The sequence below is a fragment of the Neofelis nebulosa genome, chromosome 8, assembly GCF_028018385.1.
Source record: "Neofelis nebulosa isolate mNeoNeb1 chromosome 8, mNeoNeb1.pri, whole genome shotgun sequence".
NCBI classification, from domain to species: domain Eukaryota; kingdom Metazoa; phylum Chordata; class Mammalia; order Carnivora; family Felidae; genus Neofelis; species Neofelis nebulosa.
The window spans coordinates 5,547,351-5,572,428 of record NC_080789.1 but is presented as its reverse complement, the minus strand read 5'-3'; the positions used below and the strand labels follow the sequence as shown (position 1 = coordinate 5,572,428).

General features: G+C 50.4%; 1 protein-coding gene and 2 long non-coding RNA genes across 11 annotated transcripts in view; 1 reads left to right on the top strand and 2 right to left on the bottom strand.

Annotated features, from left to right (window-relative positions):
- Window positions 1-13,560, bottom strand: part of EFCAB6 (EF-hand calcium binding domain 6) — a 247,752-nt gene extending 234,192 nt beyond the window's left edge. For 2 of the 9 annotated variants that reach the window (XM_058741087.1, XM_058741088.1), the window contains exons 1-3: window positions 13,466-13,557; window positions 11,836-12,027; window positions 5,307-5,413 (exon numbers count right to left, since the gene is read on the bottom strand). In XM_058741087.1, the coding sequence (XP_058597070.1) occupies window positions 5,307-5,377 (71 nt within the window). In that variant the 5' untranslated portion in view covers window positions 5,378-5,413; window positions 11,836-12,027; window positions 13,466-13,557. Of the gene's footprint in view, window positions 1-5,306; window positions 5,414-11,835; window positions 12,028-13,178; window positions 13,432-13,465 lie in introns of those variants that run through there. The other 7 variants (XM_058741086.1, XM_058741090.1, XM_058741083.1 and 4 more) reach the window with 6 other exon arrangements.
- Window positions 13,221-14,540, top strand: LOC131518730 (uncharacterized). Its single transcript, XR_009265262.1, has 3 exons — window positions 13,221-13,296; window positions 13,506-13,655; window positions 14,146-14,540. It is a non-coding gene; the product is annotated as an uncharacterized LOC131518730 (long non-coding RNA).
- An 8,105-nt stretch (window positions 14,541-22,645) lies between these two features.
- Window positions 22,646-24,471, bottom strand: LOC131483928 (uncharacterized). The gene is made up of 2 exons (XR_009247937.1): window positions 23,549-24,471; window positions 22,646-22,925 (listed from the first exon to the last, which is right to left on the bottom strand). It is a non-coding gene; the product is annotated as an uncharacterized LOC131483928 (long non-coding RNA).
- Window positions 24,472-25,078: the final 607 nt, after the last annotated feature.

The window sequence follows — 25,078 nt, the reverse complement described above, 5'->3', positions numbered from 1 at the left end:
TTCCTGAAATTATTGGTACACTGTGTGTTAACTAACTTGGAATTAAATTTTCTAAAAAATTTTTAAAAAGAAGGAAAAAAATTCTAATTCAATTAGCATTTATTGGGGGCTTACTCTGAGCCAGGAAACGTGCTTAAGATTCATGAAAACCCACCACTGAACCCTCCTCATGCCCAACCACTGGCTGCACTCCCCATTTCATCAGTGGGGACGCCGACACTCAGGATAGGCCCGCAAGGTGTCCAGGACGACGCAGGTGCTAAGCCCAGAGCGGGTCCGGGGGAGAGCTCATCCCAGGTACCAAGTTCGTACGGCTGTCTGTGGCCAAGGCCTTCCTGTTGTTTTTCACACAATTCCTAACAAGCTCCTTGCAGGAGGGGGCAAATCTCTGGTTACCCGAGCTGTACGGCTGGTTAGGGAGCACTCACCGCACCCCCCGCCCCCCGCCCCGCCTCACCCTGCTCTGCACACACGTGAGGAGGACCTGCCATAATTGCATTCCTTGTTGTGGTTACTGCTGATGCAAATAACCGCTCGCTTTATTTTACCCATAAATTCCCTTCCTAATAACAATAAGGCATGCCAGGGCCTTGGCCTCATGCCTTATTACACCACCTGAGGAGTGAGATAATCACCCAGAAATGTACTGCCTGTTGTGCATTTTATTACTTGAATACAAAGCGATTCAATTCAAGAAACACTTAGTTGAAGACAGCAGGAAAAAAAAATAATAATCATATGAAAAGTAATTCTTCCTAATGCCACTGAGCACACCGCAGGGAATAATCCTCTTCCAGCAGGAGAATGGTCTGTGACCTGTTGGGTCTTCTCTGGTTCCAGTTTCTACCAATTGCAGGATCATAAAAGCCAGAGAGACGTCACTTACTATACGGATATTCCAAAGAGCCAGATCCAGGTAGCTGTGACCATGGAGCCTGTCTGGTGTTCAGCATGAACATTCGCGGTATCAGCATTTTCCAAGCAACTACCCCCTCAGCGATTCATTCTTGAGCAAATGCTGCAGGCCGCACATGGGTGAGGGTGGAGGGACGGAAGGGGAAGTATGAACAGCCCAACCTCCAACCGCTCACCATCTAACTCAGGATTTTAGGAAAACGCAGAATGTTTTTCAAGCACAGGAGCGGGCCTACCCACAGCAAGTGCAATAGCACTGAGGCGGCATGTAGAAACTTAGCAACTTCCTGTCCTCGAGTTGCTCAGGATGTGCACTGAATCACTCTTGCTCTGGGGTTAGATTAAAGACCTTTCCCAAGAGATGCCACTGTCAGTTCATGTCAAGGTGGGGGGAAAGCTAGTTCATTTGTAGATTCCTTATGCAGAAATGCCACGGTTTTAAAAGGCTGTTGCATGGGCGCCGGGGTGGCCAGTCGGTTGAGCGCCCAACTCTTGATTTCAGCTCAGGTCATGATCTCGTGGTTCATGGGATCGAGCCCCACGTCGGGCTCTGCAGTGACAGCGCAGAACCTGCTTGAATTGTCTCTCTCCCTCTCTCTCTGCTCCTCCCCCGCTCATGCACATGCATGCCCTCTCTCTCTCTCTCTCAAAATAAATTAAAAAATTTTTTAAAAAGGCTGTTGAAGCAGACACACAGGCAGATAGGTAGCTTTAAACGAGTAGCTCTCAAAATGTGGCCCCTGAACCAACAATATCAGCATCACCTAGAACCTTTTCAGAGAGGCATTTTATCAGGCCCCACCCAGACCAACCAATCGGAAACTCGGGGGTTGGGGCTGACCCAGCCATGTGTGTGTTAACAAGCTGAAACCGTTGGGTCAGAAGACCCTGAAGCCGATTTATGAGTCTATAGTTTTTGAAGGGGGCTCCGTAAAGTTCCCTGCTTAATATCAAAATGAAGTAAAAGACCACAAACATTACACCGAGGCGATTCCATGTAGACCCGCCTAGCAATAACTGAGCACCTATTTTGCTGGCGGTCGGTGAATCCAGAGAGAAAAGCCAAATTGACTCATGAGGCCAAGACTTGAACTCTCCTGAATTTAACGTTAGGCTTTTTGCCCACTTGAGCCAGGGCTGTGTGTGTGTGTGTGTGTGTGTGTGTGTGTGTGTGTATGCACTTGCATTTGTGCATGAGTGATTTGTGTGTCTTCTCATAGAAACGCACAGATGAGAAAATCTGTCAATACTCAAGAAGGGGTACCTTGCATTGCCCAAAGTGTCCCACAATTCTGCAACCTACTTTAAAAGAACATGTGGAAAATTAAAAGTGAGTCGTCTACATAATAATCTAATCAAGTATTAGGATTCCGGGGCTTGTGCTGCCTCCTCCATCCCAGCCTCACACCCCCCTCACTCTCTTAGACTCAGCTGGCAACCCCTTGTCTACTGTTCTAAACACAGGGATTACAAGAATGCAAGCTGATTTACAAATATATTCCAAATGATAGGGTATCGTAAAAAACAATTTAGCCAGTCAACCGAATTCAATTTAGCAGAAAGAATCCGTGGTTATTAAGTGACCTGCCTCCAGGGCCTGTGGCTCCACATGTCTGAGCCACGGGCTTCCTCCACCAAGGGTCCCCCCTGCTCATGCTCTCCCCAGAACCCCATACAGGCTCTCACCTTCCTCCCAAATCTCATTTTTTTTAATGTTTATTTTTGAGAGAGAGAGAGAGAGAGACAGAGCTCAAGATGGGAAGGGCCAGAGAGAGAGGGAGACACAGAATCTGAAACAGGCTCCAGGCTCTGAGCTGTTACCGCAGAGCCCGATGCGGGGCTCGAACTCACGGACCGTGAGATCATGACCTGAGCCCAAGTCGGATGCTTAACCAAATGAGCCACCCAGGCGCCCCCTCCCCAAACCTCATTTTTAACCAATACCTCCCCTTACAGCATGAATTCCAAGCCTACCCCCACCCACACTACAAGACACATCCACACAAACTCAGAAATCAAACTCAAAATATAACACAAACCTCTCAACGTTAACATGCTTTAATGGAGTAGCATAAATAACGATTATAAGTATGTCGAAACATAAAAACGTGTTTAGAACAATGTGAAGAGAAAAAGTACTAAGAACACAATGATATAAAAACGTGTTTTCACAAGGGCGCCCGGGGGGGCTCAGCCGGTTGAGCGTCCGACTCTCATTTCCGCTCAGGCCACGATCTCATGATTCATGGGATCCAGCCCCGCGTCGAACTCTGCACTGACAGTGCAGAGCCTGCTTGAGAGTCTCTCTTTCCTCTCTCTCTGCCCCTCCCCTGCACGCATGTGTGTGCTCTCTCTGTCTCCAAAATAAACAAATTAAAAAAAAAATGAATGAAAAATGTGTTTTCACATGTGGATAGAGTCTACAAGATGTGACAAAAATAGCTATGTTGGCATGTGGGGGGGAGGGAGGGAATCAGTGATCTTTTTTATTTTAAATGTTCTTTAACAAATGTCTCGCAGCCTGTTAGAAAGAACATGCCTACCAGGGCCCCCCCAGGCAGCCCGTGACCTAGCTCCGGCCCCCTCCCTCGCCCCTCCTGGCCTCCCATGGCCTGGGGGTCCCTCTCCCCACCCAGCCAACTCCTGTCACCCGCAGATATGGGTGTGACTGTCACCTCCTGGGAGGGGTTTCCCTGATTACCCCAACGGCATCGTCCTCCACACCCTCTCATCAAAGCCCGTCCTTCCCCTGAGCCGCACTCACCGCGGCCGGGAGTCACGCTTGCATTTGAGAAATGACAACCTCCGTTATAGGCTCCATGAAATAAAACAGAACTTCTACACCACTGAACTCCCAGCCCCGGAGTACCCAACACATGACTGTGGTTCCAGAAGTGTTTCTCAAATTAATGAGTGAAGGATTTTCACAGCCCTGTCATTCAACGGCACTCTCCTCCCAACACATAGTGACACGCACACACTTGCACACTCACACGCATGCACGCACACACACGCACCTCTTCCCACTTCTGGGTCCCGTTTAGGGTCGTCACCCTCTTTCCCACCACGCAACACAGCAGTTTCAGTATCACCCATGATTTCTCACTCTGGGCCCTTCCCCGAGCACTGGTGACCAGGGTCAAAAAGGTCTCAATTAACCCCCAAGACCCTTCTGACTGTTCCACGTCTCCCTTCCCTGCTAGGCTCTTAACTTCATGACAGCAGGGGCCACGTCTGATTCCGGCGTCCAAAAAACAACGCATGTTGAGTTTAACTGAGCCGAGTGCTGTGGTTGTGTGGTAACTTCTATCAGCACGAATGCCTTGCTGCTCCTGAACACAGATCTAAAGAAAAAGCTTACACCATTTTGTTTGTAATGTGCTTTCTCGATCGCGAGCCCCAAAATCTCATTTCAGACGGTGGCTCAGAAATCCACTCTCACCTAATGACCGTTCTCAGACTCCCCAACACCTAACGCGACGACACAGCTACGGCAACAGGCCACAGCCAAGTTGTGTCAGAAGACCTGCCCGCTCGCTGGCTGTCAAACAGCTGTTCCCAGCTCAAAACCTGTTTTGCTGGCAGCCTTTTCGAATGCACGAGCTGGAAACTAGTACGCTCTCTCCTCCAGCTCCCGGGAGCAGAGAAGGAGCGGTTAACATATCCTATTTTTATAGTGCTGCCGGGCCCAAGCAAGTCCTCAGATGCTGGCAAAGGCCCGCCGCGCTGGTTTCCCGCTTGAGCTCTCGGCAAGGGAAAGTTTTGCTTCTGCCGCCACCTATGGGGGAAACCGAGCGCGTGGCCACCAGCAAACCTGCACCCACGGCCCCCGTGGCAAGGCAGGCTCCATGGTGCTCCATGGTTTTCCGATGGCCCCAGACTCGTCAAATATTTGTAGTCGTGTTGAGCACCAAATTAAGGGCCTTCGGCTTTAAAACGCATAAGCCGAGGAGCGCCCGGTGGCTCGGTCGGTGGAGCATCCGACTTGGGCTCAGGTCACGATCTTGTGGTTTGTGAGTTCGAGCCCCGCGTCGGGCTCCGTTTTGACAGCTCAGAGCCCGGAGCCTGCTTCCGATTCTGCGTCTCCCTCTCTCTCTGCCCCTTGCCTGCTCATGCTCTGTCTCTGTCTCTCAAAAATAAATAAACATTAAAAAAATTTTTTTAAATAAAATGAATAAGCTGATACTTGCTGATATGACAAATATGCGAGTCCCTAGACAATTTCGGCACAGAAGTCAGCATTTGGTATGTGCCTGCTGCATGAATGACTGGCCCCAACCAGACGGGACTGATAACGGTATCATTAACAGCCAGTAAAGCACCCTTCTCTCGAGGCCTTACGCCCGGCACGGTACTGTGAACTTGAGCCACACGCCCGAGCCGCGTCTCACCTGGCCTTGGTACCGCAGGACTTGGTGCTGTTGACCGTGGCAACATTCGTCCGGGGGCTATTTCGTCTCATTTCCTTCGAAATTAACTACTTCGGAAACTGTGGATTCTGAAACATTCGAGAGCAAGGAGTTAGCACAGATTGGCAGGCAGATTTTCTCGTTTAGCTTATCGAGCCACAAGAGTGGATGGAGCCTGTGGGCCCAAAATCATCAGCTGATTTTGCAGGTTACTGGAGAATCGTGTCAAGAGCCTCAGGCAGCTCCTCCGCGTGAATTCATACTAAACTGTAGGCTTCCCGGGGGAGCTATGTCAGCCCTGTAGGCGCATCGCTAACCTGCCTGTGTCCAGATCACACACGCGCCCCACACGCACCACAATCACACACCCTCTAGTTTCCTCACAGCAGCCAGAATAAACTTTTTAAAGTGCCGACATCCTCGTGTTTCCTCCTTGCTGGAAAAACTCCCAACTGCTTCCGGGGTGCTGGGGTGGCTCAGCTGGTCAAGCATTCGACTCTTGGTTTCGGATCGGCCCGAGACCTCACGGTTCATGGGCTCAAGCCCGGCATCGGGCTCTGCACTGACGGTACACAGCCTGCTTGGGATTCTCTCTCTCTGCCCGCCCCCGCTCATGCTCGCTCGCTCGCTCGCTCTCTCCCTCTCTTAAAATAAAACTTAAAGAAACAAAAACGACAGAGCTGCAACTGTCTCCTGTTGTCCTTAGGATTAAAACCAAAGCCCTCAATGGCGTCGCAAGGCCCCGTGGGACAGCCCTTGCCTGCTCCTCCATCGGTCTCCCTCTCCCCAGTTCCTTGAGCCTCAGCCACAGAACCCTTTGGCCGTCTGTGTGATGTGGCCTATCCTGCATGGAAGCTCTGTTTTCAGAGCCATAGCCCCCCACCTAGACCACTCGCCCTTCGCACTAGGGTCTGCCTAATGCTCTCCTCCTCCTCCCAAAGATCAGTGGTTCTCAAACTCCAGTGACCGTCAGAACCGCTTGGAGGGCTTGTTAGGAACCGATCGCCGGGCGCCAGCTCCAGATCCTGATCCCAGATCTAGATCCTGGGGAGGGTGGGGCCGGAGAATTCACCTCACTGGAAAGTTCCCAGGGGCCGCTGCTGCCCAAGACCAAGGCCACAGATGCAGTCTTCCTTGGCACCCCCACACTAGGCCACACCCCCCCTTACACACACACACACGACCTCTGTTGTCCTTCACAGCCCTTAGCCCAGTTTGTCATGAGTACTCAGTTAATGCTTGTCTCGTAGACTTTAAGTTCCAAAAAAAGCAAGGGCCGGGTTAATTTGTGTGATCGGTACAGCCTCAGGTCCCAGTCTAGGCACTAGCGGTCAGGGGTGTTCAGATTCACTGAGTGAACACATGAATTTGCTTCCACTCCTGAACCTTGGTAAGTTACGGCAGAAATCCCTGCCTTTGACTCTGGCCTCCAGCTCTCTTTCTGAGCGGCTGGCGAGGACGGTCAAGTTTACTTGCAAAACACTCTTCGGTCTTTTCCTTGCCCCATTCCATCCCTCCATCACTGCTCCATTCATCCTCGCTCATCTGGGTTACAGAAATAGCCCCGCACATCACTTCCAGATCCCACCTTCTCCCTCCAACCCGTCTCCTCTGTTGCCAGGATTTCTCTCTCTAGCGCACTGATATAGTTGTGTGGCTCTCTGGCTTAAAAATGTACAATGTGAGGGGCGCCTGGGTGGCGCAGTCGGTTAAGCGTCCGACTTCAGCCAGGTCACGATCTCGCAGTCCGTGAGTTCGAGCCCCGCGTCAGGCTCTGGGCTGATGGCTCGGAGCCTGGAGCCTGTTTCCGATTCTGTGTCTCCCTCTCTCTCTGCCCCTCCCCCGTTCATGCTCTGTCTCTCTCTGTCCCAAAAATAAATAAAAAACGTTGAAAAAAAAAATTTAAAAAAAAAAAAAAAAAAAAAATGTACAATGTGAAACTATACGTGTGTTAGAATCTCATAGAACTACGTACCGAGAGAAAACACGTCAAACTAGCGAGACCCGAATACAACCCATAGTTTAGTCACTAGTACACTCCCAATGGCGTTATCCTGATTTTGATCACTGTACTACGACTACTTGGTAAGGTGTTATCACGGTGCGGCGGGTTAGGGGGGCACCGGGGTGCACAGAGGAACTCTCCGTACTGATTCTGTAACAGATTTGTGAGTCTAAAATTATGAAGTTTAAAAAAGAAAAAAAAAAAAAAGTCTACACTACTTCTCCAGGGTTATCTGAGCTGAAACCAAACTCCTAACTGTGGGGACAGGATCATTCCCATCATTAATAAGCTGGCCCCCCGCGACCAGCAGATCCCAGCGCTCCACGCGGGCAGCATCATCAGGCAGCACTCGGAACGCGCCGTGTCGTTCCTCACCTCTGAGTTCTGGTTCATGCTTTTGCTAGGATTTCCTTCCACCTCTCCTGCCTGCACGCTGCGATTCATCTTTCAAGATTGAGGGTGCAGCCCCTCCTTCGTGAGGCCTTCCTTCCTGTCTTCCTTAAACAAAACTACTCGTGCTTTTACGGAGAATCTGGTCTCACAGTTTTGTTTTACCAATTGTTTTATTTACTCAAGGACAGGGGCGCTGGGTGGCTCAGTCAGTTAAGTGTCAGACTCTTGACTTCGGCTCAGGTCATGGTCTCACGGTTCATGGACTTGAGCCCCGCGTCGGGCTCGGCACTGGCAGCATAGAGACTACTTAGGATTCTCTCTCTCTGCCTCTCCCCCACTCGTGATCTCTGTCTCTCAAAATACATAAAGAAACTTGAAATAAACATAAAGAAAAGGACACAAAGGTCAAAGGCACCATAATTCCATTCCTTTGCTGTGGGGCCAGATGGGACCAAAACTATAAAGTATTATCGCCTCCCGGGCCATCACTCTGGCCCTAACTCTATGTTCACTCTCATCCTCTGCTTCGGGGATCTTCTGTTGGCTGCTCACCTGTGGCCCCTGCCGGCTAGTGAGCCTCCCCAGTGGCGGGATTGGCCAACCTCCCGGCTTGACACCCAGACGCCTACCACGCAGCCTGGTACACGGTGAGCTTCGTTCGCGATGGACCGCGGTGGACGCCTAGTGCCGCGAGGGCAAGAAAGCTAAGCTAATTTGACCCTTGATTCTGAAAGCTGAACAGGGCCCTCCCTGAGTCCGAGCACGGCACTCTGATGAGGCCTGTGTAGGTCGCCTCTGGCTCCATGCCACCCTCAGTTTGGGCTCTCAACAGAGAGCTCTGAGGCATTAATGAATGACTTCAGGACTCGGTGAGGTGGAGATTAACATGCATTACGAGACCAATGCGCCCACACAAGCACCAAGTGACGGGCCATCGAATACACTCCTGACCGCTGGCACACACAATCAGAGGGCGGTTTCACTGATGCGTGTGTTTATTTGCCAGACAAGTATTAATGTCCAGTTTTTAACAGATGCTATTTATATCTGAATCATAACAAAAGTGCCATCCATCTGCCTTGGCACCCGAAGAAAACATAATTCAACACAAGAGTAAGAAATGTGCACAGCCAAACAGAAATGGCATCAGAGGCAAAAACTGTTGGAACTGGTATCATGGGGAGGAGTGGCGGCGGGAGGAGGAGATTGTCACTTGGAAAAAGTTGCAAGCAACACAAAAGATTTTGGCAGTTAAATCCGAATACTTGAGAAAAATCTTCTTGTCTAATCTGATTATCATATGGATGGTTTATTATATTTTGGAACACATACCCTAGAAAGTTCCCTTTTTAGCCTTCCACACACTCAGTTATTTACTGAGCATCTATACTTTTGGGCAATGGGAAAAACAAAGAGTTTAGAGTCGAGAGCACTTAGGGTCAAGGTCGTTCCACTATCCACCATCCAACTTGCAAGTTAATTAACCTCCTCCTGACCCGGTTTCCTCCTCTGAAACATGGAAGTCACACATCTCTTGAAAGGAAATATTCTTTTTTCTCCAAAGTTTTTAATGTTTCTTTATTTTTGAGAGAGGGGGAGAACGAGCAGGGGAGGGGCAGAGGATTTGAAGCAGGCTCTAGGCTCTGAGCTGTCGGCACAGAGTCCGACGCGGGGCTCGAACCCACGAACCGCGAGATCATGACCTGAGCTAAAGTAGGACACTTAACTGCCTGAGCCACCCAGGTGCCCCTTTAAAGCAGGTATTCTTAACCTAGGATCTAGGGAAGCGGTCCACCTGTGTGCTTTGGTAGCTCTTCAAACCCTCAGAGATTAAACGTGAAAGTGTTATGAGATGATTTTTCTAGGGGATATGTTACTTTCACCAGCTTCTTAAGAGGCAGGTGAACCAACAATGCTCAAATGTCGCCGCTCTACAAGCTGTGGAAGCGTCACGGGAAACGTATCTAAAGCACCTGACACACAGTAGGTTGTGTTCCCTATTTGGCAGCTGCTATTATTTTTAGGTCTTGGAAACGTACAGCAACCTGAATCAGAGACAGCACAGGGCAGAAGACGTAGACAGTTACAGCGTAAGGTGCTGAGTGTCTTCTCGGGGTTTTATAAAACCACGAAAGGAGGGTAAACCGAAGTCAGTCCAGAAAAAAAACCCAATAGTAGACAGTGACAGGGTGGAGGCACCAAAGGTTTCAGGGTGGTGACATGACCCTCACCGCGGGGTCCTCGATGCCTAGACAGGCCCTGGCATACGGCAGGGGCTCAATGAATAACTGTTAAGAGCAAACAAAGACTGGAACCACCCCAGGGGACAGGACAGCAGCGTTTACAAAGTCCCGGAGCGGGGGGAGGGCGGGGGGACATTCGGAAGGTGTTACTGGAAACTGTTACCGTTCAGAGTACTTTCATTCCAAATATTCCTTCACATGTGAGAGTCCCTACTCTCTCCCTAGCTGGTTAGGACCCCGGGCCTGCACCTGAACCATCTGGTCGCAATCGAGCCCTGCCCAGGTTTTACGACGAAGACCTACATGTTAGAAAAGCTTTAGTTTTCCAGAGGAATGAAAATGTTTTCTTTGGCCAAAATGAATTCAACTTCTCTTTTTTTTTTTTAATTCTCTTTTCTCTTGAGTCGACAAGAAGTTCACGACTAAATCCGCAGCCCAACTGTATTAACCAGTACGGACAATCGGAGTATTTTCTCTCCTCCAGATGTTACTTTACTATTCTATTTGTATTCTTCATGATCCTGACTCACGTGTTTTTAGTTTACCGTATCACATGTATTCTTACAAATCATCTCAAAGCCTTAGGGGATTTACGGAGTATATAAATATTTGAGGGCTAGAGCACTGGTCAGGAACACACAGGTCCTACCGTCAGGCAATCCTGGAGTAGAAGGCACACTCCACCATTTATGTGCTTGGAAGGCCCTTAACTTGTCTGAGTTCCTATTGCTTTATCCATAAAATGGGAAAAGTTAACCGTGCCCTTTTGTAAGCAGGTGGTAAGAAGTAAATTTAAAAATGGGTGTGAGGCCCCCAGGCTGTGCCTGGAACACAGTAAGTGCTCAATAAGTATTAGCCAGGAGTACCAGCACTTTAGGGCCAGTAGTAGGAGAAGTCATGAAAGTACAGGGACGCCTGGGTGGCTCAGTTGGCGAAGCATCTGACTCTTGATTTCGTTTCAGGTCAAGATCTCACGGTTCCTGGGATGGAGCCCCGCATCAGGCTCTGCGCTGACAGCATGGAACCTGCTTGAGATTCTATCTCTCTGCCCCCTCCCTACTCTCAAAAATAAATAAACTTTAAAAAAAAAAAAAAAGAAAGAAGAAGGCGTAAAACTGCTAATAAATGGAGAGAGAAAAAATAATAACAGTAGCACCCGCAACAAAGCAAACAAAAAAAGAGAGCAGTAAAAGGCCAAAACCAAGAGAAAAAAGAGAAAAAAGGTGGAAAAAGAAGCTCTTTAGACCTGAAAAAATAACATATTTATATGTTGTCTCTAATGCCAGACTTTTCTCAAACAGATCCCTTTTCTTTACAGCTCCTCTTCCCAACGACATGCATATCCTGGAGAGTATCTTATTGAAGGTGAATTAATACTGAAAAATTATATGGGCCCCTGGGTGGCTCAGTCGGTTGAGCGCCCAACTTCAGCTCAGGTCACGATCTCGCAGTTCGTGAGTTCGAGCCCCGCGTCGGGCTCTGTGCTGACAGCTCAGAACCTGGAGCCTGCCTCGCATTCTGAGTCTCCCTCTCTCTCTCTCTCTGCCCCCCCCCCCCCCACTGCTCAATGCTCCCTCTCGCTATGTCTCAAAAATAAATACAAACATTAAAAAACATTTTTTTTAAAAAAAGGAAAAATTACAAGAATCCCACCTCTATGAGCCTACATTTAAATATACTTCACAGAAAGGCCAGCTCGCTCCTGGTATTTAAAGGAAGAAAGCAGCCAACCAACCGTTAGCTTGTCTCACGTTTTCCCATGCACGTTATGCGGCTGACTTTACGGTCCTGGCAGGCGACGGGGCATCCAGGAGGACCTCCGGTGACCCCCGGCGACCACCGACCTTAAACGTTCGCTCTCGATACACACCTGGAGAGAAGCTTTCTTAAAGCAATTGTCTTGTCAACAGCCAGGGGCCTCCCAGTGGCGTCCCACGCTGGGTGGGCACCCGACCTCGAAACATCTTCCTGCAGCTGGTTCTGTCTCCGCGTGCCCGTCGGCTTGTCGGGGTCACAGCGTGGGCGCTGTGGACATCTCTGCGCTCGGGGAAGCGGTGGGTGGCTGGAAAAGGGCGGGGGAAGGGGAGCAAATTTAAAGTCTCGAGTGAGCATTTCTTGGCCAATTTCTGCAAGCACCAAAAGGAGAGGAAAGGGAGAGCACGGCGAAAATAACACCCTTGCCCTCAAGGGGATTGCAGTGAGCTTGAGCGGGAGGCAAATATGCTCGCAGATAACCCACGGGCTCATGCCTGATTCACTTTCGAACCCTGCGCCCCCATCCCCCAACTTAGCCAAGTAAACGTTTGTTGAATGGAAGACGACAGATGAAAGAAAGCGATGAAGGGACGGCGCTGTGTGAAAGTGGAATTTACTTACAGCATTTCTGAAAGCCCACCCATTTAGGGGCACACAGGACTCGAGAAACATTATTAAATTATTAAATTACTCTTTTTTTTTTTTAACGTTTATTTATTTTTGAGACAGAGAGAGAGACAGAACATGAACAGGGGAGGGGCAGAGAGAGAGGGAGACACAGAATCTGAAACAGGCTCCAGGCTCTGAGCTGTCAGCACAGAGCCCGACGCGGGGCTCGAACTCACGGAACGCGAGATCGTGACCTGAGCCGAAGTCGGCCGCTTAACCAACTGAGCCACCCAGGCGCCCCTTAAATTACTCTTTTGAAAGACAAGTAAGAGTCCTCTTAACGGGCAAGGCATTCTGCGAGGCAAAGACTTTTAGGAGGGAAGGAAACGGGAGACGGAGAAGGAAAGGATCGGGGCGCCCCAGACGGTGACCTTAAACGTGCTCTTTGCAACAGGACGTTTCACAAAGTGCTTTCCGGACAAAATTCCTGACGGAGGCAGGGATAACTGTGGGCGGGGTAAGGGGGAAAAAGAATGTTCTAGAAAGAGTTGGGTTTTTTTGTTTGTTTGTTTGTTTGTTTGTTTGTTTGTTTGTTTTTTAACATGAGGCAAGTGCTGGGTTTGAGTTCGGGGTCCGCGACTTCCTAGTTGTGCGAAGTCTGGACAATCCCCTTCACTGCACAGGGTCCAAGTCGCCCTCTACAGGGGGCAGGCAATGACACTCAAGAGCGCTGTGCGGACAAATGACATAAGGGACACGAAACATTTTGTAAGCCGGGGTGACCGAAGGCAGTGCCACACACTTCCCGTGTGACCCACACACATCCGGGGTGGGGGAAGATGTCACTACCTTCCGCGTGGTGGTCCGTCTTCCCCAAATATGACGTCAGCCCACGGGGAGAGGACCGCGCTAGTCACCGCAGTAGCGCCAGGGCCGGCGACGGCGGCTGACACACGTGCCGAACGGGGTAAGCGAGTCACCAGCCCAAGGTCACGTTTGCGGGAGGGAGGCTAGGCGTCTCGGAGGCGGGCAGCAGCCGTCTCAGGGCTGTGGGACCCTCGGAGCCGCCCGCCCCGGCCCTCCTCTCGCCCTCCGCTCGCGCGCGGGGTCCGGACGCCGTGGCCGCGCCGCCTTACCCGAGCCCCCTTCTCGATTCTCCGCCTCGCGGGGCCACAGCAGGGCGCGGGGACCCCAGGCCGCTCGGCCACAGAAGCCCAGCCCACTCGCCGGCTCTGGGACGCTGTTGCCCGAGCAACGGCGACACTCGTTGATTGGAATATAAGTCTGCGCACCCGACAAGGAGAGCAGCTCCGATTGGCTGAGCCGGTAAGTGGAGGGGCGTGACCAGATCTGCCCGGTGCTCCGCCCCCGCGGGAGGAACTTCCGCCGGAAGCCTGAGGCTTCTGGGCGCGGGAACCCGCGGAGCGCCGGGGCGAGGGTTTCTGCGTCAGGGGAGAGGGTTTCTGCGACGTGGCCTTCGCGCGAGCTGGCGATCGGACTGGTCCCTCGGAACCGCTTCGAAGCGCGTGGCCGGAGAGAAGCCCGGCCCCACACGAGAGGCAGACTCCCGTGCCTGGAAGAGCGCAGCGTAGCCGCGCGGGGCCTGGGTCACGACGGAGGGAGGAGCGTCGGTGCGCGGCCCCAAGCACGTGCTGCGGCCTTGCCCAAAGGCAGTGCGCATGCGTGGTTGCGCCCCGCGGGCCCCCCAGGAGCCCGAGAGCCGCGAGGAGGCGGGACCAGCTTGCCCCTCCCTCCGCATTCTCCGCCCCGGGGCCGTGTGACCTGCACGGTCCCCCTGATTATTTCCAGTTTGCAGATACGAAGCCGAGGCTCAGAGCGGGGTCTTCTGTCCCGGGACACGCAGCTGGTCTACGGCAGAACCGGAGTTAGAACCAAGGCAGGCCAGGCCCTGCTCTCCGTTGTCGGGGAGAAGGGACCAGAGGGGCAGCCTTGCTGAGGAGCCCCCTGCACCCATTTCTGGCGGCGGCGGCGAAGCGATCGTCTGCTGTCACGCTGGGCAACCTGACTGCACATCGCGGGGAAGCTGGTCTTCCTTCTCACCGAGGGGCACTGCCATGTTCTCTCGCTCAGACCTCCCGCACCCTCCCTCCCCATCCCCGGCGCCTGGCCTCACCTCCAGTCCCCTCGACTCCAAACGACTGGAGCACACTGTAGTCTCGCAGCCTCTTAGACGCCCATCTCTTCTGCTCTTCTTCCTCAATCCCACCCCCCCCCACCCCCACCCCCCCAATGGCCTTCTCAGAGACTTCATTGCTTAGGTCAGCCAGTGCTCAAGAATGTGCCCTGGGAACCGCTGGTGGTCCTGAGACCCTTTCAGGGAGTCCATAATCGTCCAAACTGTTCCCATACTAATACGAAGATGGGACTCGCCTTTTCACTCTTACTTTCTCTTGAGGGGGGCAGTAGGGTTTTCTAGAAGCTACACGATGTGTGACACTGCAACAGATTGAATGCAGACGGAGATGGGAGATTCCAGCTGTCTTCTCTTAAGTCAGACATTAAAGAGATTTGCAAAAATATAAAACTGCCTCTCTTTTCACACACTTTGTTTTGGAAAGCATAATAATTTTTCATTAAAAAAAAGTTCATACGTAATGGGTTTCTTGCTATTTTAAATGAATTGGTAAACAAAATTCAAAATTTGTATCTGTTTTGTTTCTGATGTGGTAAATATTGATAGAACTCACAAAAACCAAAGCACTTTGGGGTCTTCAATTCTTTTAAGAGTGTAAATAGATCTGAGGCCAAAAGGTTTGGTCCTGAGAGCAAAAGGGCTTAGGTCATTGCCTCTCCCATAAAGGCCAGCCGTCTCATTCCTCCTCCCTCCCTTCCTCCCTCCCCCCCCCACCTCCTTCCCTCATAAAATATGCTCTAGTATCTGACATCTTAAAAAAAAAAAAATTATCTTCTAGCTTCTACCCCAACTCTCTGTAGAGTTATCTGTCCACACGGGTCTCTCAGTTACTATTCACTCTTGATCGGTTTTTCCAGAGGCATAGCTCCATGACTCCCCGGTACCTGGTCAGTTTTCATGAATATTTCATCTGTCCCCGACTTTGCCTCCCTCGACCTCTCAGGAGCATTCAGCCCAGTGGATCACCTTTCTACCTGAAACACTCTCTTACGGTTCCTCTGAAGCCATACAACCCTAGTTTCGTCCTAAACCACCAACTACTCAGTTCTCAGGCCCCACTCGTGATTTTTCCCCCTCTGGCTCTGACTTAGGTGGTGCTCTCACACTTATCCCCAGCTGTGACCCCTCCACTGGTATGAATCAGAGACTCCTCTGACTTCAGCCATCCACACAGCCCTTGGTCCTCTGACCTCCCTGACTCTGGCCAACGTCAGTAAATGGCACCACTCAAAGCAGGAAACCTTGTCTTCCCTCGGCAAGATCATTGCCTCACCACCACCCCCCCCAACCCTGCCACATCTAGTCCTTCAGCAAAGTCTTCTTGGTTCCATTGCCAGAATGTGTACACTGTGATCTCACTCATCCATTGTCACAGCCTCACCAGCACAACCCCGCCTAATGAGGACAAAATGTAGACAGAGCCTTTCCTGTGGTTCCCAAGGGAAAGGCAAGGTAGGGTCAGCAGGCTTAACATTGGCTACTTGGAGTAATTTTGGCAAGATCTTTACTACCTGTAGAAATTGGCTAACCTTGGGAGGGACAGTCACTCCAGTGTGAGCAAGGCCCCGAGATGGCAAAGCATCAGGAAACAGAAAAATTTTTAAAACGGAAAAAAAAACATGTCTAACCATTCATCTGTTGATGGGCACTATCAACTTGTTTCTTTTGGCTACAGTCAATAATGCTGCTATGAACATTGGCATACGAGTCTCTGAGTCCGTCTTTTCAATTTTTAGGGGTGTATTTCTCGGAGTGGAATTACTGGGTTACGTGGCAATTCTCAGTTTAACTTTTACAGGAATCATGAAATTTTTTCCACAATGGCTACAGCATTTTACATTCCCATCAGCAGTGCACGAGGATTACGGTTTCTCCACATCCTCACCAACATTTGTCATTTTCTGGTTTGGGGGTTTGGTTTTATTACGGTGACAGCCATCCTTAATAGCCTGAGGCAGTATCTCGCTGTGCTTTTGACTTGCATTTCCCTAACGACCAGTGATGTTGACCCATCTTTTCACATGCTCATTGGCCATTTGTAGGTCTTCTTTGTAGAAATATTTATTCAAGTCCTTTACCTATTCTTAATGAGGTTGTCTTTTCATTGAGTTCTGGGAGTTACGTGTTCTGGATATTAAACCCTTATCAGCTGTGTCATTTGCAAACATTTTCTCCCATTCTGTGGGTTTTCTTTTCATTCTCTCGATAGGGTCTTTTCACGCACAGAAGTCTGTAACTGTGCTGAAGTGTATTGATTTTTTGAATTCCCTTTCTCATTGTGTATTGTTCATATATAGGAAGATCGTTGCCGCTCTGTATGCTGACTTTATAGCCAGTGACTCTCCTGGATCAGTTCCAGTTAATACTAAGCATCTTTGGTATTTTTAACTTGCACAATCTTGTGTGTGTGACCTGCAAATGAGTTTTATTTTTTCTTCTCTCACCCTTGTATTTTAGATTTCTTTTTTTTTTATTTTTTTAATGTTTTAGTTATTTTTGAGACAGAGAGACAGAGCACGAGCAGAGAAGGGGCAGAGAGAGAGGGAGACACAGAATCGGGAGCAGGCTCTAGGCTCTGAGCTGTCAGCACAGAGCCCGACGCAGAGCTCGAACTCACGAACCGCGAGATCATGACCTGAGCCGAAGTCGGATGCTTAACCGACTGAGCCAGCCAGGCGCCCCTAGATTTGCTTTCTTGACGGATGGTCCTGACTAGGCTCTCCAGCATAGTGATGAATAGGAGTGGTGACTGCAGGCAGCTTTGTCTGGTTACCATGCTTTCAGTGTTTCCCCACGGGACGTGCTCTTTGCTTTGGGGTTTTGTTTGTAGATTAAGATCAGATTTTAAAAGTCTCCTCCTCGTCCTAGTTCACGGAGAATTTTTATTTTAAACAGGTGTTGAGTTTTGCCAAACTTTTCTCTACACTTACTGAAACGATCCTATGGTTTTTCTCCCTTATTCTGTTAATGTGATGAATTTTTCATTCTTTTTAAATTTTTTTAATGTTTATTTTTGAGAGAGAGAGAGAGAGAGCATGAGCAGGGGAGGGGCAGCGGGTGAAAGAGACACAGAATCCGAAGCAGGCTCCAGGCTTCAAGCTGTCAGCACAGAGCTCCACACGGGGCTTGAACCCACAAACTGTGAGATCATGACCCGAGCTGGAGTCGGATACTTAGCCGACTGAGCCACCCAGGTGACCCTAATGTGATGAATTTTTAATGTTGAAATTTCTTTGAATTCCAGGGGTAACTCTTTACTATTTTATATATCACTGGATTAAATTGGCTAATGTTTATTTAGGATGTTTGTCTATTTGACACCCCAGGTTTTATTGGGTTCACGGCCACACACACATTCATTTACGTGCCACCCGGGGGCTACTTCTGCTCTACGGTGCGGAGTGTAGCCGGTGAAGCACAGACCGTGTGGCACACACGTTGACTCTCTGGCCCTTTGCAAAAAGTAGTTTGCCAGTCTTTGGTCATTGTCACGAGAGGCAGTGACCAGCGACTTCCCTTTCTCTGTGATGCTCTGGCCAGATTTTAATACTGAGGTTATACTGGCCTCGGAGTAAGTTGGAAAGTGCTTCCACTTTCCCGGCTCTCCCAAAGCTCATGTGATATTTGCGTTTGGCTTCAATGTTGGGGGAAATTCACTGGCGAAGGTATTTTGCCCTAGAGTTTTCTTCGTGGGAGGTTTTTTTTTTTTTTTTTTTTTAATTTTTTTTTTCAACGTTTTTTATTTATTTTTGGGACAGAGAGAGACAGAGCATGAACGGGGGAGGGGCAGAGAGAGAGGGAGACACAGAATCGGAAACAGGCTCCAGGCTCCGAGCCATCAGCCCAGAGCCTGACGCGGGGCTCGAACTCACGGACCGCGAGATCGTGACCTGGCTGAAGTCGGACGCTTAACCGACTGCGCCACCCAGGCGCCCCTTCGTGGGAGGTTTTTAATAATTGGTTTAAGTTCTATGTTACTTATAAGACTATTCAGATTTTCTGTTTCTTCTTGTGTCTATTTTGGCAACTTATGTTCTCCAAATACTTTGTCTAGATCATCTTAATTGTCAAGCTTATTAGCATAACATTGTTTATAACGTCCCCTTAGTACAGGGTCTGTAGGATCTAGGGTGGCCAACCACCTTGCTTGCCAGGGGGTGGAGGGGTTTCCTGAGACATGAGTCTTTCAGTGTAGACCTGAACAGTCCAGGCAGATTGGGACGGTCAGATCCAAAGAGATACCTTATCTTTTTTTGGTTTATCAATTTTATTAGCCTTTTCAAAGAAAATCACGTCATTCATTTTTTGCTCGTTATTTTTCCTTCTTTCTTTCCTTTGGATTTAATTTGCTGCTCTCCTTTTCCTAGCATCTTGATATGAATATTTAAATCACTGGTTTTCACCCTTGTTTCTTTTCTAGGTCGTGTTTAAGGCTCTAAATCCCCCTCTAAGCATGAATGTACCTGCATCCTCCAAACTCTGATAGGATAGATTTTAATTAGCATTCAATTCAAAATCTGGCTTGAATTTCCATGGCGATGTCTCTGTTGACCCATGGTAGTACAGAGCTATATTAAATTGGAGACATTTGGGCATTTTCTAGCTGTATTTTTGTTATTGATTTCCGGCTTAATTCCACTGTGGTCCAAGAAACACAAAGGTAAGATTTTGGTTTATTGAAATTGTTTGAGACTGACTTTCTGGCTCACCATATGACCAATTGTGGTAAATGTTAACACTCTTTTCTGAGAGAAAATTATAGGTGAAAAACGGGTAGCTGGCTGTGTGAGCAAACTGTTTAGTAGGGACTTAATAAATGTCCTTTGAGCTGGTCTGAACTCAATTGTGAAGCATATGATTGGGGGCAACATAGCCAAGAATCAGGAAACTGAAAATCCTTATTTCCTTGAATACAAGGATGATTTTTTTTTTTTTCATGTATTTAAGTGACTAAATCAATCTGACATGAGGGGCACCTGGGTGTCTCAGTTGGTTAAGCATCCGACTTCGGCTCAGGTCATGATCTCGCGGCTGGTGAGTTTGAGCCCCACATGGGGCTCTGTGCTGACAGCCCAGAGCCCGGAGCCGGCTTCAGATTCTGTCTCCCTCTCTCTCTGCCCCTCTCCTGCTCATACTCTGTCTCTGTCTCTGTCTCTCTCTCTCTCTCTCTCAAAAATAAACATTAAAAAAAATCTGACATGAGGTTTTGTCATATAATTCTCTTTTCTTTTCCTTTTTTTCTTAAGAGCATCTTCACTCCAGAGCTTTTTCCCTGCTCCTGGAAACTCTTCACTTCCATGCAAAGAGTTAACTTAGGTGTTTTGTTTTTAACAAGATCTCAATTCACCTCATTTGTTTATTGTCCTGATAAGCCCATAAAATCCTTTAGATTGCGTGTGATCTTTGTTCACACAGACCAGAGTTCTGTAAAGTGATGGTGGCCCCAAGGAGTTTGTTGGAGATTTTCGGTCTTCCTTGACCATACCCTCCAAAGAATGCTGCCAACTCCCTTAGATGTCCTACAGCGGGTCTCCTTTCAACAGGGCCGAACCTATCACCTTGTCCGTGATACCTTCCAGCATCATTTAAATGTATAACGCTCCCTGCCCAAGAAACTGCTACAGTCTCCACTACTCATTCCCATGCAGGAGTCTGCTGCTCAAAACCTTTCGTGATAATCTGGAGAAGCAAGCCATGGGAAGTTGTGGCGAAAATATTTTCACACTTACAACACCCAGCAGACAGCTCATTCCGTGAGCAATCAGGAGGAAACCTGGGATCGTGGAGAGCTGTGTGGCAACAATCCTCTGTCCCTCCCTCCAGGTTTTGAGTGCTCATCACAATGACGTACGCCTTGGAGACTGGGCACTAAGACCGAGCCTGGAATTATTTCACAGTCATCAATCATGAGGTTATAAACGGAGGTTACGCCTTCAAGAGGAGAAATACACAGCAGGAGCTGATTAACCCCTAAGAAGTTAAGTACTATTTTCCGCCTGGTCTATTAATAAAGAAGGAGGGAACAGCAAACACAGGGCATAGATACGTGATGCATCTAAATGGGGGCTGAGGACATCCCTGGGAAATCTGCTACGAGAGATTTCTCTGACTACTGTCCTTTTCACGGCCTTGTAAGATGGACACCAGAGTCTCCTGAGCTGCCCTTCAAAGAAAAATAAATAAAGAAAAACAAATGAGGGTGTAAGTAGCTCCTTTGGAAAAGCTACCGTGGTTCTTTTTTTCCTTTACTAAAATAGATGCTTTCTCTCTGATATTTACCTTGACAGCTGATACAGCTTCTCATTTTAGTACAACCAGCCAGAAACTAAATTGTATTTTCTTTTCTCTTTCTTTCTTTCTTTCTTTTTTTTTTTTTTTTTTTGGGAGAGCATGCGTCGGGGAAAGAGGCCGAGGGAGAGAGAGAAAATCTTAAGCAGGCTCTCTGCTCAGCGCAGAGCCTGATGGGGGCTCGATCCCACGACCCTGGGATCATGCCCTGAGCCGAAATCAAGAGTCAGATGCTCACCCGACTGAGCCACGCAGGCGCCCCTAAATTTTACATTTTAGATACTGTCACTACAGATAATTGATCACTCTTTGTAAACAGGGGGTCATTCTCGTACCTACTCTAGGGTTGCACGTGGAGAAAGACTGTGCAGGCCCCGTGTAGCCTTTTTGCCTGCTTTCGTTCCCCTCCGGTGCGCTGATCCACTCGTGAGCTCAGTTACGGGCTGTCTCCTTTCACGGAAACAGGGATCGAAATCCACTTACCTTGCTCCTGAACGAGATTCCGCGGTGTAGAACCCCGGCACTTAGAATCTTAACGCATCCCGCCCCCCGAACATTCCGTGACAGTAACGGCCCACCCTCCGGAATAAAGCAGCAGCCCGAAGCTAATTTCATGTCCCATACATCTGGGCAACCTGCAACCCCCCGCCAATCACAGGTAATTCTCTTCACTAAGAGCCAGGGTCTTGCGGCAGCTTGTAATTAGTGCTGCTTAGCATTTAATTTGCCTTTCGTTCGGGAACAAGCACGTGTGGATGATGTGCTAGGAACGGAGCGCCGCACTCAGCCGAGCGGTGAGAAGACGAACGGGCACCGTCCCTCCTTCCCTCCACTTGGGGCTGTGAATGGAGTCTTTGGCCAGGAAACCTGAGAAGTTACTCAGATGTTTTCTTAACAAATGCAAACCAATATACGATCACAAGGGATTATCACTCCTTCGGAATTCAAGGCTCTAACGCCTGGCACGCTCCCTTCTGAGAATTCTTCTGAGAATGGTGGACATGGGACATAGCAGTCCCCCATGCTCCGGGCTGAGGGTGCTTCTGGCCTTCTCCCCTGGGGGGGGGGGGCCCAAGTGGCGTAGAGACCCCGGACAGAGGCAGCCACCGGCCACTGAAAGTCAGTCCGTCTGACATGACCAGCAGCCCTCCTGATGTCTCTGGTAAAATCGGAGGGGGGGCGCCTGGGTGGCTCAGCCGGTGAAGCATCTGACTTCGGCTCAGGCCATGATCCCACGGTTCGAGTTCGAGCCCCGCACCAGGCTCTGCGCCGACAGCTCAGAGCCTGGAGCCTGCTTCGGAGTCTGCGTCTGCCTCTCTGTGCCTCTCTCTCTCTCTCGAAAAATAAACATTAAAAATTTTTTTAAAAGAAATGGCAGGAAAGGCTTTTCCATGAGGCTAAATGGTCCATGAGAAGAGACCGTTGGAGAAGAGAGCGTTGGGCGTGTAGGTCAGAGCCCCTGAGCAGCACGGCCGGGCCAGAGGGGGCCTGTGCGGCGAGTAACAAATGACGTGCTTGCAGAACAAGGACCTGTGGAGGGGCGGCTGAATTCCGCAGACAGTGGGAACGTTCCAGTCATCAAGGTTTCACTGACCGACCACCTCTTAGGAAGCTAACTTCTTTACCCCCAGGAAGAGACATGACCAGCCTCAAGAAGCAGATGGTCACTGGGCACCAGGGAGGGCAAAGCAGCAGCCCGGGAAGTGGTGGGAGAGGGACATGGGGGTCCTTGGATTAGGACCCCACCTGTACTGAGCTCAAAGCCTAAATCGGCGTCACCCACGTTGAGGAATGGCAATCCGGGCAGAGGGGAACGGCCTAAGTGGACACAGAGGTCCAAACGGCCGGTCGTTCTTGAGCACAGTGAGACGGGTTCCTAGCTACTAATTGTATTTGGGATTTGTTTTTTCTGGAAATCACACATACCATGGAGTATAAAAGGGGAGAACTGAGAGACAGGAACACTAGGGGGAAAACAAGATTTCAACCAATCCACTTAAAAGTTTTTTGAGGATGCATAAATTGGAGGAGAGAGAGAGTCTTGCTGGGTCCGTCGAGAGTCTCTCCTTCTGCAGAGATGGCCTCGCTTGGGTATTTTAGGACTTCTGTTCCCAGCTGGCGCTCAACGCCATGGAGATATGCAAAGATGACAACTGTGAAGAGAAGAAAAATGCATTTTCTGGTTGATTTTTATATTTTAAACACATTTCGCATTCTCTGGTGCTTGAAGAATGCTTTTAATAGAGCACAGACTCCTTCCGTCAATGGTGAGGGACAGATTTAGGGACTGTGGCTCAGACATCCGGTGCCAACTAGCTTACAGGGATCCAAGCGTGAGAATCAAGTTGTCATCTGATGTGTAGATTTGGCAAAGGCTCAGCGCGCCTTGGCGATGGCGCCCGTGGGCCCAAGCTTGTGTGGCAGGTGCACCGTGACGGGTTCTCTCTGCCCTCGCTGCAGAGTCCATGGCTGGCTCAGAGTTCACGGTCTCCCCCACTCGTCAGCTCCTCCTGGGTGGAGTCGACAGGCGGTTTGACCGCCTAAGAGTCACAGACTGTTCGCACCGGGTGGAGTGTCGAGACCCCTGGGCTGAGACCTCCCCGTTAGGAGGTGACAAGGGGCTTCCCCCCGTGGTCCCGGCGACACCCGGAATCGGAACCGGGTGCCCAACCCGGCCTAGCGTATCTTATTTCTTCCCACCTGCCGTGCCTCCCGCTGGCCCCTGCCCTACCTACTCCCACCTGGTTCCAGACCCAGCCCGCGGCCCTCCTCTTACATTAAGCAGTCCCCCTGCTGTCCTTGGTGTCACCTCTCCGTAGCGCCAGCTCTCCGCACCACGCCTTTGTTTCCCGTTTGCCGAGGCGACGTGCGTGTAAACTGGGCTGGGTTCCGCTGCGTGTACCAGGCAAGCTCGCTGAGCCCTGAACAAGCAGAAGAAACCTTAGAGACTGTTTACGACAAAACATCCATTTGGGAGAGACGGATCCTGAGGCTGAGAGAAGGCAGGTGGCTCGCCTGGGTCACGCAGCCAAACACAACTAAACCAGGACTCTAGCTAGAGCCGGGGTCCTCAGATCCCCCACCAGGCGTCTCTCTGTAGGTATCTATCTGGGTGGGAATGAGAGCAGGGTCCCCCGAGAACGTAACAGTGGGGTGCTAAATTTGCAGGGGAGAGGCACTGACATCGGGTGTGTCTCCGGGACCCCCACCGGGGCACAGAGTAGATGCTCAAAAAACACCAAGGAGGGAGAGAAAGGAAGAGGGAGAAGCGTGGCCACCGAAGGGTCGACGCAGTTCTCAGGGGTCCTGTGTTTCCGGGCTTTGGGACAGAGGGAGGACAGGGGAAGTATGGGCACCAGACAGTCCATCCCCCAGTTACACCGACATTTGGGAAGCCAGTGAGTGGTCGGGAAGGATGTTCTGGAAGAGGAGAACACGGATAACCAGGGCACGGCCCGTTGGCAGTAAAGAAAGAAGTGTATAGAGGTCGGGGCAGTGGCCCAGTGGGGTAGTTCGGGGTCAGGAGGCCAGCCTCGTTCTTGTTTGGGAAGACACAGCCTCTGAGGGCACAGCCAGGAAGGTACGGGGCAGATGGCTCTCAGAAAAAGCAAAATCCACTCTGACCATGAAAGATGCCACTCCCTTAGCAATTACTAGGCGCTGATTATATGTCAAACTCCAACCTAGGGAAAGACACAGCACGGCCCTGCTTTCGGGGTGTCACCGTCCATGGGGGGGTGGGGGAGACAGCTGTAGAGCAGTGAGGTGGGCGGGATGAGAGAGGAAAGCAGGGGGCACCAGGGAGCAGCGGGGATGCTCACAGGCGAAGGCAGGGCTGGGGGTCCCAGCAGGCGGGGCCAGGCCAGGGCAGGGGCCGGAGGACGTGGCTGGACAGCACTGCCAGCAACAGAACGGCTGTCCCCAGAGGTGGCCAGCTTGTCAGGGACGGGAGGTCCGGCTGTCAGAGACGTCAGTGTCGGTGGGTAAGGCTGGATCCTCTGACCGACGAAAGTGCCACCCCAGTCTGAAAATGCTCGTTCTACAATGAAGGGTGGGCAATGATGCTGCACGGGAGGGGCTGGGGCCAAACGCTACAGGAGAGCGATGGGCACCCGAGGACCTGACCTCCACCCATTTCAAACAGCAGTCACCGCTCAGGTGGTGGGAAAACTGTCCCACACTTGGGGCCCCCCAGGACACACACTGGGCGCCCGGCCTGTATCCCCAGGGCTGAGGCCACAGGAGGGAGGGAGGGAGGGACCTCGAAGTCGGCTGGCGGAGGGGGCGTGGCGACCAGGGGGGCGGT